Source organism: Acanthochromis polyacanthus, chromosome 6 (assembly GCF_021347895.1).
Source record: "Acanthochromis polyacanthus isolate Apoly-LR-REF ecotype Palm Island chromosome 6, KAUST_Apoly_ChrSc, whole genome shotgun sequence".
In the NCBI taxonomy this organism is placed as follows: Eukaryota; Metazoa; Chordata; class Actinopteri; family Pomacentridae; genus Acanthochromis; species Acanthochromis polyacanthus.
Window position 1 is genome coordinate 32,690,621 of NC_067118.1, and position 18,882 is coordinate 32,709,502.

At 40.9% G+C, this 18,882-nt stretch overlaps 1 protein-coding gene across 1 annotated transcript in view; it reads right to left on the reverse strand.

The window, feature by feature from the left end:
* LOC110949801 (metabotropic glutamate receptor 7-like) overlaps nucleotides 1–18,882 on the reverse strand; it is a 62,649-nt gene that overhangs the window by 20,784 nt on the left and 22,983 nt on the right. Inside the window, exons 2-6 of the mRNA XM_022192044.2 lie at nucleotides 15,271–15,487; nucleotides 9,526–9,661; nucleotides 8,760–8,914; nucleotides 6,214–6,351; nucleotides 4,162–4,362 (exon numbers count right to left, since the gene is read on the reverse strand). Coding sequence (XP_022047736.1) covers nucleotides 4,162–4,362; nucleotides 6,214–6,351; nucleotides 8,760–8,914; nucleotides 9,526–9,661; nucleotides 15,271–15,487 — 847 coding nt within the window. The remainder of the gene's footprint in view (nucleotides 1–4,161; nucleotides 4,363–6,213; nucleotides 6,352–8,759; nucleotides 8,915–9,525; nucleotides 9,662–15,270; nucleotides 15,488–18,882) is intronic.

Consider the following 18,882-nt stretch of genomic DNA (forward strand, 5'->3'; position numbering starts at 1 on the left):
AAGATTTATGCATTTGCATGTGGCTCTGAACTAAGACATGACAAAAGTGCACTGCTGCTGTGCTGTGCTGAGCAGTGTGGGTGGACTAGGGATCCACTGCTGTGTTTCTCTCGCATCATTATTCTCTCCTCTTTTTTTTCTGCCTCTCACTCCTCAGCTCTGTGACTCCAGCACAGTAGGGAGATCAACAAAGGAGGCTTACACTCCTTCACTCTCAAACATACATTAGCAGTGGCACACACACAGGATAATGTGCGTGGTTTCAGTCTAAATGCAATAAAGGGCAGGGAGATATGCCTGATGGAGCAGCAACACAACAAGCCAGTTAAAAGGTTTGAGAACATAATAGCAAGACGGGAAGAGGTAGAGGAGATAGAAGAAAGTGGAGATCTTATTCTTGGCTCGGGTGAAAAGGAACCTTCTTTAGTGTCAATGACACTCTGAGAGAAATGTTTTTCGGAGGCTGAAAATCCAGGAAAGTCAGCACAAGCCCAGATGGTTACTGGGACTGGACAGCAGATTCTCAATCCAATGCATGAATCTGCACTTAGTTAAGGTCCGCTTGAAATATTTGCACCACACAGGCGACTGCATACATTCTGCTGCTTTAGTTCCACCTTAAAATCAGAGGGCTTCTTGCCTGCTGGAACTCTGCACTGCTGCCATAGCGACAGTGTTGGAGAAAGACAGGCAGCTCTTTAGCCTTTAGCTCACCGACAGAAGTTTGCTTTCACACTTTCTTATATATAAATAAGTGCACAAAGTACTTTACTCTTGCATTGCTTGCACTGAACTGGCATCAACAAAACATCAAATACATATATTACCAGAACACATTTTGGATGGATCAAGATAGTTTTAGTCAGTGGTATTGTTTGTTTAATTGTCAAAAACCCAGCTGAAGGAACAAAGCAGTGTCGACTTGATGTCAGTAAGCATTGTGTGAAATCAGCAGTTCAGTACTGTTACATACAATATTTCCTTCCTCTGTTGTTCAAAAGCTATTTTTATTGTGCTAAATATGTTGCATTCATTATGATGAACCTTGTACAAGAGCCTGCTGCTTTAAATATTCACCAGCATGCCAAATGTGCATTAATCTGCAGCACACATTAGTATCCAGCAACTACACTATTTATCCAGCTTGAGCAGCATTTGCTTAAAAACAAGTATCCAGCTGTTACATTACTTGAAGAAAAACATGACATATTTTTGAGTTATCTCTAAATATATATATATTCTGTAAGAACATACGAGCTTGGGGAAGTCAGAGCGAGATGGATTCAGACATTTGGTCTTTTCATTGGATTTATTGACAGTAACAAAAATATATTGCCGACATTCTCCTTAATGCCTGGTTGAAATTTCAAAGGCTAGTTCTAAACCTTTGAATCACTGCTGTGTCTCTGATCTTTTTCTGATTTTCAGCAACACAAATAAGTCTGATGTTTGGATGAGAAAAAAAATAAAAATAAACAGCAAATCAGAGCTTTTTATTCAAGATTAAGAACGAGGTTGTCTCATCCTGAGCAAGAAAAATAGTTAATTGAAGGAAAAACAGTAAAATTGCCGCAAAAAGCGTGGATAAGATCAACACACTGTGTGGCCTGTTGTATTACAACTTAAATGACGGCTTTTAAACCTGCATAATTATTCGATTGTTGTGAAAACTGTTAACTCTTCCCTCGCTCCCACAGCGTCTGTTTTGACTGGAAATGACAGCGATGGGATGGATATGTCACTTTTCTGAACAAACAAGCCGACTGAAATAGAAAGCAGCTAACACGAACAACGGGCTCTTCGACTGAATAATGAATGAAATGAAATGGAAATTTAGTCTGATTATCACACTAGAAACTTAATTGTTCACAAAGTTACACCATGTGAATTAATAATGCCACCAAAGATGTGCTGCAAGTTCAGACTGAAACAGCATGACTTTATCACTGTTGCCGGCATTTTGCTCTCTTTTAATGGATGCATTTAAATGACAAAATCCTTTTAAAAGTTTTGCTTTTCATTACTTTGTAGCGAAACTAGCTGCTGTGTCATTTATTCTTTTAAACGGGGACGGTGGTATTTTCTCATCCACCTCCCTGCTCCTTTGTAGTAATGGAATGCGAGTAGATTTATTACGCTGGGTTTTTATATTACATGCAGTTTTGTGTTGAAAACATGCAGTAACATAAGCCGAATAATAAATAAGGAAATGCAATAATACAGAGCAGCGTTAAATTAATTATCAGTACAATATGCCTGCCTCAGTAAAGTACATACACGTACGAATTTCCCCCGTATTCCATTAAATCTTATTTATAATAAATGGCTCAGATGTAACACAACACAGCGAATATGTAGGTCCCCATCTCTCCACCCTCAACAACTATTTACTGCAGCTCACGCACACCAGCTCACCTATGACTCTGCTCTGTAAATCAAAGTCACAGGATTGCATATCAAACCCTACAATTCCGGATGCAAGTTTTTGGGTTTGTCATTGTCACACTACAGTTTCGAGGCAGAAACGCTCAGGTCGCCTTCCAGCAAATCAAATTTTTAACAAGAAGGGGGTTCTTGAATTCTTAAGAAGACATGATGAGTAGGGGTACACCTCTAAAAGTGGAGGAGTTTGGTGAGAAGATTATACTGACGCCTGAATCCGTATAATCTAATGGCGAGCTGAATCCTATCTGGAGCATTTTGTGAATACATAATGTACTTCAAAAGAGCTTCTAAGGATCACTGGCTGACGTACACGCCAGAGTATTTGTAATGACAAAGGTTTCTCTTGTTTTAAATTCATTTCCCAGCTGGCTCCCTTCTTCCGCTCTCTCCTGCATTTTAGAGCGGTTGTCATTAATAGCTATTAGCCATTAATTGTTAAGTATCTTCCACTTTCTGCACAGGGCTGAATAATGTAGTGGGTGAAGCGCAGGCAGGACCATCAAATATCATATTTATCCAAAGTATTACAAAGGTCCAGAAAATGTGCTGCTTTGAGTTATGAATGATACTGAATGTAAATTTAAGTCGTAGCTTGCCCACAGGTGACTGCGTATGACTCATAAAACAGAGGAGGTGGTGTGTATTTATTACTTACATATTTGTCAATTTTTTATACTCTAAAATGAATCTGGCTTTTATGTCCATGCTTTTTCTCTAAATTACATGATGTGGACACAGAAACTATGAGTAAAATCATCCAGGGTGTAGTTGTAGTTAAATGTGTAGTTTGACATTTTTAGAAATATGCCTACTTGTATTCTTGTCACGAGTTACATGATGCCCCTCTGATGTCTGTCTGGATAATATGCAGCTGGAGCCAGGAGACAATTAGCTTAGCTTCAAATAAACAACATTGGACATACCTTGTTTGACTTTGGCCAAATTCTACCAGCACATCTAAAACTAATTAATTAACACTTTCTATCTCATTTGTTTAATTTGTTCTATGACCTAAGTGTTCACCGGTTTACAGGCGCGACATACAGACGATTCATTGGCCACCGGCAGTTGCCAGGCAACGACCTATGACTTCACAGTGAACTCACTGCTCCTAGCTAAAAAGTAGTTCACAAAACTGGGGCTTGTCATTATTACATGTGGGGTTTCTGACAGATTAAACAAAATGAACTTGTGAGCTGCAGGTGGTGCGGTTGCCTTTTCGTGAAAAATCCAGTTTTTATGGTAAGCTAAGCGAAACCGGCTCCTGGCAAATGGTACAGATTTGGGAGTGTCACCTTTCTTCTCATCTAACTGTCAGCAAGAAAACACAAACTAATTTAGTGATGAGATTAATTAAGTTACCAGAATAGCAGGCTCATTTAGCCAAGTCAAGAAAACTTGACAGCATTGTTTTGCTGCATAATGACTGTTAATGGTGTGTTTTGTTCAGTTCTACTTTGTTCGTTTATCTTCTGTCTCCATATTAGAGCTTGAAATGTACTGGACAAAATGCATTTTATGCTGTTAAATGAGAGCTGCAGTGGTGTTCAGTAGCTGGTAATTTTGTTTTTGTTGGGTTTCTGTAATGTGCATATGCTGTAATTGCCTTCCAACACTCTAAAGTAATAACATAGTGGGGTTTGCTTTTTGTGTTTTGTTTTAATCCACACCACCTGCAAACATCTGATGTGTAAACTTTTTCAAAGTGTCACTCACCGTTGAAGCTGGTGTTACGTATGTACCTCAGCAGAACCTTTCCTTCTGCAGCCTCCATCTGTGGACAGACGCCAGGATGATCGGGACAGAGGTCTCGCTGCATGTTGTGCAGAGCGTGGGCCATGGCGTACACCGCGTCAATCACAAACTGCACCTTCCCTTCCTGCTCGTACTTGGAGTCGATCCCAATGCGCTCCTGGCCTGAGGGAAGAGAAAGTAAGAAGAGGACTAACAGCCAAATGCATCATGAGCCATTAGACTTTACATTCCCTCAGCTCTGCCTGCGTCTTTTCATTCCTCTTTTTACCGTTTGCCACTGTTAGTTCAGTTTTGAGTTTGAAGGAATTACACCTAAAGCGACAATGTGGCATAAGAAATAAGAAGACACATTTAATTCCCGAGTGGAAAATATCAAGCTGAGCCGTGAGACAAAGTGTTCGTGACAAATACGGTAGAGTCAGATTGAATTACTGCGACGTATTATAAAGTAATAGGCTGCTAACAATGGACCTCATTTGTCCCATCTGAAAGGTGATGAACATCACCATGAACTTTTGTAACACACTCTCCTACAGTGGCTCCCTGCTCTTTTATATCTTCTTCCCCGTGTACTGCCCTTTCACTACGGGCTGCTGTAAAGGTTTTGCCTCATTCTGCTGATGCACTGCTTGAATACATAATGTACAACCCCTGCTGGATTTTTGTTTTTCTCGCAAACCGAATCGGCTATTTTATACTCCTGTTGGGGGAAAGCTGCATTTCAAAGAGCAAATGAAAATGATAACAACAAAAATATTACTTTTAATAATAATAATAATCATCACCATCATCATTCTCGCAAACATAATCATTATCTACGTAATTATAATATTCAGGCTCCCGCTTAACAAAAATGCACCATCAAGAAAACACTAAAAGACGATTTTCTCCTCGCTGATAGCTGTTCACAGGAGAGCTGGGTGATGGTAATAGGACATGCAGAAGAATGAGGGGAAGCTTCCATAAACTGAAAGAGCTAAAAAGCAATCTGCAGTGACATTTCAGCCCATTCCTCAGAACCTAACATACATTTCAGCCCACACATAACCTTTCTGATTTTCTGAGCTCTGCATATGGCGCTCTATGGACAACCTCCCAATGCAAAAGCTTCCTGGATGCGTTTAATATTCATAAACATCAGCTCGGCTCCAGGTTTTAAAAAGAGACAATACGGAGACATTTGTACAGTCATCTTCTGTGGAATTGAAGAGAAGATAAAAGGCGTTTTACAGTCATTTTACAGCGGGTTTGTGGGGCTCACTAAGTGGAGGAGCGTCTTCTGTCTTTGACGCATGATGAAAGACGGCGTACAGGAGATTATAAAGGAAACAAAATCTTCCAGCAAACAGTAATTTGTGTCACACCGCTATTACCGTCATCACGTATGCAAGCAAGATTAATACAGCATCCCACATCACAGGCATCATCCACGTAGATAATAAATGCAGCGCAATGCCTGTCACACCATTGGCAGGGAGAGTTTAGATAATATGAGAATGCATCACTGTTGGAAACAACACTATCATTAATACCACAACAAAGATGTTACTAAAGCAGAATGAGGGCATGAACGGTGTATACTTAGCTTTTTCTGTGATATTCCCTTGTAATTTCCAGCCTAAATAAATGATACTCTGCAGTTAGTGTGCTCAACTGTCAAGGTGACTGGGTTAAGGGGGAATAGAGGGAAAATGGGATTTAATAGTTACAGGACATTAGCCACAGGAGCAGACGGTCTATAACTGTAGTATGACTAAGACACGTGGCGCATTATTATTCTAATAATAAACTCTGCTTGTCCTGCACCCGCTGGGTAGAAACACCTGGTGTTAGACTTTCTGGCTGAGCTGCAGACAAGAGGGGTTGAATTAAACCCCAACAGTCTTCCTGCAGCTTCTAATGCGAACAAAAGGTCAAGTTCACATCGACCTGCCACAGCAGAGTGAATATTTACATCACCTCTTACTGTAATACAGGAATATTCCTAATTGGTTCATGTCAAAACTCACGTACCTGTGCATTTGCGACTCGTATCCTCTCTCTTGGAGGCACTGAGCAGCCTGCAGTCAAAGTTTTCTTCCCAAAACTCAGCAAACCACACGTTCCGGCGATTGTTCTCGAGGGTGAGTGCGGTAAAGTATTCATCAAACCCTGGCATAGAGGAAAAAAAGAGGAAAGAGGAGAATGGCTCGGTTCCGGACCAATTATCAACCAGTTGAGACCTGGAGGAAATGAAGGGGAAAGTAGAGGTGGAGGTGGTGAGCTGCTGGCCGCTAGGTGCTGGAAGCGCACCAGTAAACACTACTTCATCAAAATTGGACCACGGTGGTTCCTCTTCCTCTCAAGCCCCATGGAGCTTTAATCACTTCTTTCATCTAGGAAATTACATTAATTAAAAAACAGGATGCATAATAAATAACGCAGGGACTGTAAGTGGGGCCGCAGCCTGTTGCCGCAGGCTGTGAGGTCCTGTAGGTGGCGAACAGGTTTTCTTCACTTCATAAAAGCCATTAGAACAGAGATGGATTGAAGGAGTGATGCATTAACTTAACACTCCGTCCAGCAGGGCGTGTATGAAGCATTAGCTTGATGAGAAATAACCTGCTGCAACAAAAAGGAGAAGAAATAAAAGCCTGTATGGTGAATATCTTCTCTTTTTTCCTGCAACTTTACCACCCAATGTGGGTCAGCAAACTGAGTGGGGACAATGCTTCACTCTGAGATTCATGGCGCTCCTCTTTTTTCTTGCCTTTTTTTCTTTTCCCAGAACACACAGTTCTATGACAGGAGGAAAATCTGAATTTCACATTTTAATGTCACTGCCTCTCCGCTCTGTTATCCACTCATATCGGCTGAGTTGTGGGTAAAGGTGATAATCAGAGCAGAATGACTCAGCTCATTTTCTTTTCGAAAGACCATCAATGATGCATGGTGGATTAATAATATTCTCGCTGCCTCCAGAGTGTACATTTGTCCCGGCTAGACCTCTCCTAATTAAGGAAAGCTTCATAAAACTCAGATTGTAATGATTAGTGGTTATTAGGACTGCAATGGTGGACAGAACTTAAAATAGATGCTGAGAATATTTCTGGTGGTGATTTTTTTGTGTGGCCTAACAAATGCGGTCGTATCATTCCCTCATTCACTTTATCTCGTGGGTTTTTTTAAGCTACAGTTTTAAAGACAAAGTGTTGGTAATAATGTCATTTGAAGATTAAGGACACATTGACCAAAAACATGAAAGCTTTTCCTTACACCGATTATTCTGTCTCACTTTCAGTAACGATTCAGCAACTCACGATTTCTCACTTTCAAAACAAGCAAAAGCAATGGCTAGATACATATGCCTTTGATGAATACAAAAGGTGAAATGCATCCTGGTTTCAGCGCTTGATTAAAAAAAGAGCCAATGTGTCCAAACTGACTTCAGTCTAGTCATGTACTGTATAACCCACAGCCAAATGCAACAACAAGGTCACACTAGTTCTCTGAGGACTGTCAAAAGTCATTCGGAGCAATGCTGGAAATTGCCTACTGATGTAGAAATACAGGCAGAGGGGAGGTGGAGTGGGGACAAAAAGGTAAATAAAAACATGCCATCATGGTTGAAATGTACTGAAAATCACAGGTTTTTGTACAAGATGTCTATGCAAGGTGTTTTCCAGCGTGTACTCCTCCTTTAAGCCTTTGCACAACGTGTTTTTAAGGCTGTGCCAATCAATTTTTCATAATAGCAATGAATAAAATGCCAGTTTAATGTGACAGGTGTCGCTCAGCATGATGAACCCACAGAGAATTAAGACTCAACTCCACAGTTCCTGTCACCTCAGTGAAGCAATTTTAAGATTTTCAAGCTCAATTTTTGAATTTTAGCTTTTTCAGAATTAACCTTTTCAGTATTTTTTTGAGGACTGATCATCAAAAAATGCTTTTAAACCAAACATCTGCTGCCAATCAAGGATCCACCAGCAGACAAAGTCAATGAAGCCTATAACACTAGCGCCTAAAGATATGAAAAAAGAGGGAAAAAAATCGAATTAATTGCATATCTATGCCAGCTGCAAGTGTTAAATCAACACACATATTAAATATTTATTCTATTTTTTTCTGACAGTAACTCAAATGTCTGTTTGATCAAATGCTGAGTATATAAGACAGTTAATGTCTGACTTAATTTTGCCTGGCTGACTTCAAATAAACACTAATGCCTCGTCATAACTGCTACATGTACGAGTGGAAACAGGAAGCTTGTCTGCAAATAAGTTTCCCTCATCAACCCAAAAGATGATGATAGTGCTGCTCAGTAATCAGCATGTTTCACTGCTTCAGTGACCCAAAAAACACTGATTACAGATTGTTTTACATAGAAATTCTGATTTGTGTTATTCTTTTTTTCAAGCCTCTAATTGTAGAAGACAAACAAAAGAGCACAAAAAACCCCCAAAGAAACAAAAAACCTCCCTAAGTCTTAAACAATAAGTAAGAATGAAGCCGAGTAACAGGAGATGTTGCGAATCTTGCTGTGTGAATCTGTGTGTGTGTGCCTGTTGTGTGTATACCTTTAATGGAGGAGCGTTTGGGCAGAATAGTGACTGCTCCCACTGCTACATCCTCGAGCTGGTGGATCGGGCTGCTCTTGGCCCCCCAGCTGTCAGATCCAATCCACAGGAAATGGCCCACCTGATTGGCCCTCTTGGTGGCATTGAGAACTCCCCTGCAAGGGCATCCACGTGTTTATTAGGGAGAAAGCACAAGAGGTGTGTGCAATCTAACATCCATTACAGAGGCACAGCTAGCTTTAAGGAGTTGTTTGGACATTACAGCCCTCTCATGTACAGTTCTTCGGTTCATCTCATTAGAGTTGAGAGGAAAAGAAGGGGAACTATTGCTATTTTGTGGTGAGTGTTCTGTGTTAAGTAAAGATGCTATCTTTCCATCTGTTATTTAAAGAAAACAAATATTTGTCACCGTGTTTCTGATCTGTTACGTTTCTCTTCTACATCTGCTTCTGGATTCTTCACTCTGAATTTACAGCCGCTAAATGTTTGATTCGGTGTTTCTTTACGTAAACATTACCCCTGGGGTATTGTAAATGAAACAATACCTCTCTGTTGCTTTGTTCCAATCTGTAGTCCCGCTTCTCCTTCGAGGCATGCTTGTGTTTGTGTCGTTATAGGTGTGTTTGTGTAGCCCGTGCACAGGGTGAAGCTGTGCCTCTAGCCTATCTTCAGGAGCTGCTGCTCAGAGATTAAAGACCTCAACATGGCAACTCATCAACGTTGCCTGAACGACATGGATGAAGCCAGAAAGCGCTGTGCCCCTCACCGTATGTCTTCTTCACTGGCAAAGATGATGACTGCCCGCGAGTTGGATGTTTCCATTAGTTGTTGGACTGTTTTGTCGTAATCCTCCAGCTTGGGGTTGTGGGGAATTTTCAAAGACTGGGCGATGCAGATTCCACCTTTTTAATGGGACAGGAGAAAGAAATGATAAGTCCTTTGGGATGATCTCAGCCATTCACTCACTCTCTCACACACACAGACAGAAAAAAGCCCGAGGTAACGATAGCTGCTGTTTTTTTGCTCTGGAAATCTCACCCATATGGAAATTGAAAAAAAAAAAACAAAAAAAAAAACGTCTGAACACAACAGTGAGATTTCGAAGCTGTCATGCTTCCTATACAATCTAAATGATGATGGTCGTACAGTGTATACATTTACATTTTGCCAGTGACGTGCAGAACCACAACTGCGTGCAACGCTCAAACTGCACCCCCTGACTGAGCACACGCATCACTTCACAGCGTGAGAGAGCTATAAACATATCTGCTGTGATAAATCCAATAATCTACGCCAACTGAGACATAAAGCTTCGGATTTCATATCATAGATTTAAGAAAATCCAACTGCGTGCCATTGAATTTTCATTTAAAGTCATTATCAAACATCCGTTATTGGAAGCCGAACCAATCAAACAGCACATCTGGCAACAACAAACAAAAAGAATATTAATAGTAATAATAAATCATTCTCAGACAGGTCGGCACTGATGAGTTTGTACAGGACGAAGTGCGCCGATTGCTTTAGAGAGCTACTAAATGTTTGCTGGATACTGGATATGGCACAGTATATTACCGCAACTGACTTTCAAGCAGGTTACTAAACATTGTTTTCTTCAATTGTGATGTTCAACAGCTCATTATTAGATCGAGAAGCAAACTTCTCCCCTTCATGAAAAAATGAAAATAAACCCCGGCTTCGCTCCACTCCGGCGTGGTAATTACAGGTGCGGAGGACAAGGTAACCTTTTTAAGCACTTTGGATAAAAAGATAATATGATCACCTGTGCGAGAGAACATCCTAACTACTGTAGGCCTAGAATGAAGCAGGCGCCTGTGTCCCGAGTCAACAGCAAAGCTCTACCCAAACCAATTAAAATTTCTCCCACTCAAGCATTTTAATAGTCTACCCAATAACCTTTCAGTTTGAGTTTCCCTGCGTAGACAGAGAAATGGAAGGAATCTCCTAATTGCCACTCTCCTCAGGCTCATTACTTTCATATAAACAGCTTTTAGCTGGCAGATCACACATCTCCAGTCACTGTTTACTGTGGTATTTCTAAAGGCAGGAGAGAGCAAAATGACAACAGCTGAACCTCCTCTTAACTATCCATTTTTTCTGGTAAAAGCAAGGAGGACTGGGGATTTTTTTTGTTAAAGCGAGAAAACATTCAGTGTGTGCCAAAAGACCTCTGGGATGGCTGCTGTTATCTGCCCTAAGTGGACTACACATAAAAATGGAGATCCTGCCAATGGCCTAGCTGTTGCTTAAGGGTTTGTAGTATCCTGTTAAAGTGAAACGTGCACGGTGTCATTTGTGCAGAGCAGCCAGTGCTGTAGGTCTCCAAGGAACGACAATAAAGCTCTATTTCAGCACAGAGATTTCAGATAATTTAAGTCAGAGCGCCTACAGTTTGACATTGTACTTCCAGGTTTCTCTTTCAGGACTCTCTAGCACTACGTAGCAACCGTTTCTCATGAATTCATATTAGCACCTTTCCAGTTCCAGGGGGCAGCATGTCTGCAGGTAGCTACAGTATCACACACGCATTAGGGGAAAAAAGAAAAGGAATTTTTTTTGTCCACTGAGAATGTATGTCTCCTGAAAATGTATTATCTCCATTATGACAAAAAAAACCCTGTGGGCTTGTGTGAAGATTTATGATGGTTTAACAGTCTTGAACAGAGATGTATTATAGGTCACAATAGTCAATAATACAGACAGAAACCACAGGAGCCACTGATGAAGATAAGAAGCCTTTGGAGCAGATCCCATCTTCAGAGATGGAGAGGGAGCACCAGCACTTAAAACTGCCCCAAAGCCTGTAGACTGACAGTAGTGCAATAGTTGCTAAATTATTGAGTGCCTTCAGAAAACCTCATCTGTCAGTCAGTCTGATGGTCAGTCAGTTAGTCTGGGATGCAGGCATGAGTGTTATATCAGTAGTATCCAGAGGACTGCACGGTGGGTCCGACCGCCTTCACCTGTCACTGAAAGCAGCGTGGACTTAAAAGAGTCCTTGAGTCAAACAGTAGATTTAAAGGAGAGCAGCAGGTCTGTCTAGTGTGATGTGAGGCAGGATAAATGTCGAGCTTCAGGAGAAGAAAGACTTTTATTCCAACTTACTGAAGTCCAACGCAGGAATAAGACGGTGTAGTAATGCAGTTCTTTCTCTACAGTGAAGAAAGTAAGGAGGTTTTTCTGAAATACATCTGAGAGTCATAATGTTGAATTTGTCGTTCCAGTATATGTAAGATGCGCTGGTTTGTGAAAGCTGCACCTTATCATTTACCTATGATCCAACAGCATAATATCAAAACTATATGCGCCATGAACCACTAACCTCTGCTCCACATTTGATTAATATGTCAAAGACAGCTTAATGATCATGATGGCTAAATTCATCAGGCCTTTGGAAGTTCTCCACTTATCTGTCTGAGTGCCATAGGTCATGCACTGCATTAACTGCTTCAATTATTCATCCTCAATGCCCTCGGTTTTCAAAATGCACTGCAGGGCGAGGACTCCAGCTTTGCCATTTTGCTTGGTGAAATACAAATCCCTTTAAATTAGAGGCTCTTGATGGATTCAACCCCCCACCTGCCCACTCAACACCCTCCAAACCTGAACCTCCAGGGGATCCATAATGCTGCAATTATATTTATCACCTCCACAGTCAAAAGGCAGACCTGTTCCTTCCAGTCTCTCCGCATGAACACGTGGGAGCACATCAAAATAGGCTGACATGCAGCTGACATTCACATTCTGAATCCGTGTGCCCTTCCACATCCCGCCTGCTTTTCCACTGCTGGGACTGCTCAATGCCGAGGGGTCATGTAGAATTATCTTGTTATATTTCACTGTGTTTACAGATGTATGATCTTCCCAAGTCTCCTTCTACTGCTAAATATGACTCCTATACTTTATAGGCAGGTTTGTTTTTTTTTTGCTCCCTCACAGCTCCGACTTTATCTAAGAACACACTGTGTTGGCAACTTACTGCAATCAATTCCTCAGTGATACCTTGTGGGAGGTTTTCCTCAAATGCAAGTCTTTGTATCAGATGGGAAAACTGAACTGCACTGCTCTGGCCTGAGTCCAGACAGACACAGAAAAATACAAACAAGATTCATCTCTGCCAGCTTCACCTGGAGCCTGCATGAAGGTGCACAATGGGAGAGTGCCTAAACAGAGGAGAGAAAGCGGGGGGAAAAAAATGAAGAAAACGAAATTGAAGAATCAATACAGACTGACCATCACTCTAGTCCCAGCTTGGGGTAATGGGCAGCCATATTGCATTAGTCCGCTAGATGGTTCTCCTTGAAGTGGTGAAGCGAGAATCCTACTAATGCATCTGACATTTCAATGCAACCAAACAGGGCCGCCACAAAGAAATGTCTCATGGCCTCACGGATAAACTTGCAGGGATTCTGCAGCAACATTCACCCAGAGATGTTGTGCAGTTCTGGAAAAAATGCATTTACTCACAACACACTTGCTGTATTTTCTGGACACTCCCTTTTCATATTCATAAAGAGGTTTGGCTTATTCAATTCAATTCAATTCATTCCAGTTCTGGTGCAAAAGCTGTGCCTCTGAAAGAATCCTGTGACTATACAGTTATGCCATTACATAATTAATGTGTTTATTAAAGATAAGATGCCTTGGGTACTGGAAGCTTTTCTTTAGAGGAAATAATTCCCATTTGTATATGAATGCAGAATATTGCAAAGCGACTGAAGCTCAGTAGCAAAAGAATGAGTGAACAACAACAATGGCTCATAATTCCATACCCCTTGTGTAGCTGCTCGGGAATTATAATAATATCACTGTGTTTGCTGCTCTTTGCACAAGAGAAAAAAGAAACATCAGTCGAAATGTGTTTGAGAACACCAGCTGGAAGAAACTGTGTTTATCTCAGGATATGAGATGAATTGAAACTTGCAAAATATGCCTTAAATCAGGACTCTTCCTTTTTTGTTCCTGCGCAGGCTACCTTCTCTCTCTCGCTCTCCCCCTCTCTCTGTCGATGGAAATTATGCAGCCACAAACAGCTTCTTAAACTTTTAATGAGTGATCACACTGGACATGAATGCACACAGATAAAATATTCATGCTTGCTGGACTTCTGATCGGTGCCTGTGGGATATCATTAGCTTTCCTCATTTTAGAGGTTTCTACGCATTTGTCTAGAAGAGGAGACGCAAATCACTCCCTGCAAATTTACAGGTAATGGATCTGAACCCATTGAGGAGGAAGTGAAAAGCTGCAAAATGCTTGCTATTGTAGCACAGATGTTCTATCGTGGATGGAGGGCTGGTTTTTTCCTATTAAAGTAATCTTTGCACAAAGATGGGAAAGGCATTGATGTTCTGAGCACACAGATATTTCAATTTCTTGTGTATAAAGACCTTCTTGCACAACATGTTTGTTTAATCACATTGTGTATTATAACACTGCACTATTGTCCTCATCTAGCAGGCAAATTGCAGCAGCAAAAGCCTCTACAGACTCTCTGAAAGCACGACAAAGTAAACCACATGATTTGATAGCTGACCTATTGCACTGTATACCAACTGAGCATCTCCTGGTGACAGCAGTGACTGCTGAGTCACATACACAACTACATGCCAACAGCAGCATCAGTGTGGAAAGAGCTAGCGAGTCAAGCGTGTGCACAATTTTCAGCCCAGTTACAGGCAACACCACAACACCTTGTCTCAATGCAAATCTCTGTTCCAAGTACTCTTCAAGAGCCTCATCTAAACCTCCCCAAAACTCAAATCGAAACCTAAAAAAGCCTGAAAACTGATCACTGCCACTTGAAGCAATCACCATTACAGGACCCAACAAACAAGACTGAGTCTAATATCTTCTTTTCTTGACCATTCGGTGGTTCAGCTCTCTCTTTTTAATTATATGGTTTCTGTATGACTAAAGAACAAATATCTAAAACCTGTTTCATACATACAACCAGAGCAAAGTGAATGACTGTTATTGCAATCTTTAGAGCCACACTCAAGTAGTGTTTTAAAAAAATGAAGCTGAATAGAAGCTGAAAAAGAAATTCAGAATGTAAAACAAAACTCTCCCCAATGACCACTTGCCAGATGTTTTTTTTCTCCTCTTTTTGGACAAAAGGAACACAGTAGACATCAGAACAGTCCTCTTCTGGGTGTACGTTTAAGGAAAAAAATTAAATGGTTACATTTAAAAAGTAGTGACATGAGTGCAGGCTTTGCTCATTACTGTGACGCTGCATCTTCTTCTCCACAAGCAGTTTTCTGTCTACGTTTTCAGCAACACTCTACAACTCACTGGGGAGCTACAGCAGAAGTTGCCAAACAGATCAATAATTCATCCACCCAAAACACTTTTACGATGAATTGAAAATGCTCAACTAACCTTCTTCTGGGTGAATGCAAGTGCATTTTAAAATCAGAAATACACATTTAAAAAATACTAATTTCAATCATTTAGTTTGATGTCATCACTGATCACGTTTCCCTACCTGCTTCTTTGGAGAGCTGTGTGAAGGCCTCCACTCCCTTCTCTCCATAGCTGCCCTCTGAGGCGATGGTGGAGACATACGTCCAGCCCAGGGCTCGGATAATGTCCACCATGGCCTGGGCCTGGAACGAATCTGGAGGAACCACTCGAGAGAAGAAGTCATAGCGCCTGTCGTCACTCAGCTCCGGGGCCGTCGACGCATAGCTGATCTGTGGGATCTGGAAGAGAAGAAGAGCGGTCGGGGAGAGGAAGGGGAAGGTTTACTCATGTGTTTGTTACTATTCTGGTGCAGCATCATAGGTGGTTGCCACGATGACTGCTCTGGCAAATCATGTTTCAATGGCTGTGTCCAAAATTGCTTCCTATTTATTGTACAGTGCAGCATATTTACTGTGTGTCATTTTATTTGAGTGTTCTCAATTCAGCATACCAAGTGTGAAATTTATGCAATTTTTACCCTGAGCTCAGTGCTCTGAAAAATTCCCACAGTGGCACAGAAAAAGTATTTTTTGCTTTCCATCCCACAGTGCAACGTGCCACAAATGATCGATACAGCGTTTACCAGGGTCAGCTATAAGCGGCTAAAGGAATGGCACGATGCAACACACTTTCTTGCCAAGAGTTAGATGAGAGCATCGATACCACTCTCACGTCTCTGAACGCTAAATACAAAAGCTACTTCCAGCAGAATAGAAAACAGCTGGCCCGGATCTGACCAAAGGCAACAGAATTTGCCCACCAGCACCTCTGAGGCCCACTATCTAACACATTATCTGTTGTAGGCATATTTTATAACGTGTTAAACTTTTTCTTTAAGCTATAAAATTAACTTTAAAAAACAGCAGGTAAAGTTACTCTAGATAAAAAGAAAACTTTTTGGCAGCTTAGTGTGTCACAAGAGCTTGCAAAAAAGTGCTCAGTTTTTCATATATTTCCAATAGCCTTGCTCATCATCTCATAACGCAATATTTTTCATGGCCTCAATCGGGTCCGTTACCAGGACGACGTGTAATGATGTCACCTCCAACTCTTTGTATTTCATTAAGACTTACAGCAGAGAATGTCTTTGAAGTGCTTTTAGCAGCACTGCATGGTAAGTGCTCTATTACACTTACCTCCTGAGGAGATTTTGAATTGTCTCCAATACCCAATAGATTTGCCAAATATACAACTTAAGGAATTCACTATTATTCCTGTTTGCAACATTAAATAATACAAAATTGAAAAATGTGTATTATAGTAACACATTACAGTACTTCAGTACTTCACTTTACAAAGCTTATCTCACTGGTTGCCATGCCAAAATCTTTACTCAAGTTCCACAAATGGCCAGTCACTAAAAATGGTGTTAATTGTGTTCACTTAAATTCATCAAGTGATTGTGTGATTGTGTTGCTTAAAAATAATAAGCTGACCTCGATTTTTGTGTGTCATATTTCCGATTTCAAGAATAGGTCAAAAATAGATTTTTTGGGGAGAATTAAAATGGTCATTTAATGTGTTAATACTACTGTACGTGCCCATTTTTTTTTAAAAAAAAGCAGCGCAATCGCACTCTATCTCTATCGACTACACAATTATTGAACAATTCAGTGGACATGTAGACAAATGGGAGGATCTCACAATGGTATAAAATCGGTTTTATCAGTCAAGCCCTTTAAAATGATGCAAGAGAGCCATTTTTCCTAATGTTAAGAAACCTGTTAATAGTCTGCAGGTGCTGCCTCCAAACACTTCTAGAAGTTGGCATTTAGCCATCCGTGCAGCTCGCATGTAATGTCTGTGGCTCTGTCTCTAACTTGCTTTTTTTTCTTTTTTATTGTGAAGCACTTTGTGACATCTGCTCTTGAAAAGTGGTGTATCAACTATTATATAGATTGATATGACATTTTACAGACACTTTTATGGTCCCAGACAGTAAATCGTTAAGATACGATCATTCCTCTGGTACCATGATGAGGTTGGATCGGGGATTTGTCATTTTGACTGACATGGTTTGACAGTTATTGAATGGACTGTCATGAAATTTGGTGGCGCCATCCTATGGATTGCTTGAATCACTTCAGGTCAAAAGTATCATTTGTCCAGAGCTTTGGTCATAACCAGATACCACCACACTAATGGCATCCGTGCAGCCACTAGCACAGCTGTAGAACTGATGTGTGCTCAGACACCAAGTGAAGCGACTTTTAGAGGAAATGTAATTTCATTCAAAGTCACTCGAAAGACAACATTGGGCAAGAATCCACCTGGGACGGTGCAAATTCACGCACAGACGTGTCCGTGTGAGTTTAAATCTGTGCATATCCAGGGGCTTAAAAGGAAAACGGAGAGCGAGAGAGAGAGAGAGGCAAACTCCCACACATATGGGCATGGTGCCTAGTGTTAGCTAACTAGCTTACAGCTAACGTCTGTACAGCTGGTACAGTACCACAGACAATTTATGTACAGTACAGTCTCTGTTTGGGGTGAATAGATCCAAATGATGCGAGCAAATGATACACTTTATGTCTGAAAACACATTTAGTCTTGTTGCTAAGCTCAGAAAAGTAAGATTAGAAGGCAAGGTCTATCCTAACTAAACCTGAGCTGTACTAACTAACAAATCAGACATCTAAAAAGGAATCTAGTGTTTTGCTTTCCCTATTGCTGTCTGATAAAGTCCAAAATATCTCATCAGTCAGTATATCTCAGGTTTTGAAACTGCAATCACACCTGGTAGCATGTCTGATTTCAAAATGGCCACCTCCCATTAGACAGGTGAATGTTCAAGCAGGGACATACATCACTTTCTCTTGAACCCAGTGCAGCACCCTATCACACAGTCTAATATAAGCACTCCATGAATGCAATCCATTTCTGTTAGTGATCAAAAGTAGCCGGACGCTGGGGAAACACAGGAATGAGGACACAGTGGCTGGCTGATGGGATCATTTCAACTCACACAGTGCGAGTTATGGCTTTGACCCACAACTCAAAGGGGGTCAAATGCACAAAGCTGACAAATTGAGGAGCAGACTCAGGCTCAAGACAACTCAATACATTTCAAGTCATCAAAATAAAAAAAAGAAAAAGTAAAAAAAAAAAAAAAACAACAAATCAGCAAAAAGCAAATTGGTGATGCAATTAGGCAAATTCACAGGTGCTGCTGCATCACGAGTTCAATCCCTCCAGTGCTGCTTCAACTAAGTGTACTCAGTCGAAGATGGAGTACAACAAAGTAATAGAAAAGCAACAGCGATTTGGATGTAAAAGGACTGTTCTTTTGAAAAAGCAAAGCACCTATTTGGATCATTTGATAACAGTCTATTTATCAGAGCCGTTGCAGTAATTCTGTGGAGTCAAAAGGTGTTATGGTTCTGTTGAATCACGTCCTATCGCTGCCCCAGCTGGGACAAAGAACTGCTTGAACATTTGTCTCAGGAGCTTTTCGCTGCAGGGAAACATTTAAGAAGGCAATGTCTTTTCACTTTGTCCCAGACTTGTATCCTGGTGATACAGTTTATCCACTTCTTACTCCCCAGGACTATAAACCTTGCTGCAGTACAAAATATTCACTTTTTTAATGACCGCTTTGACCTACAGCTAACAAAAGTTCTTATTGACAAGGTGC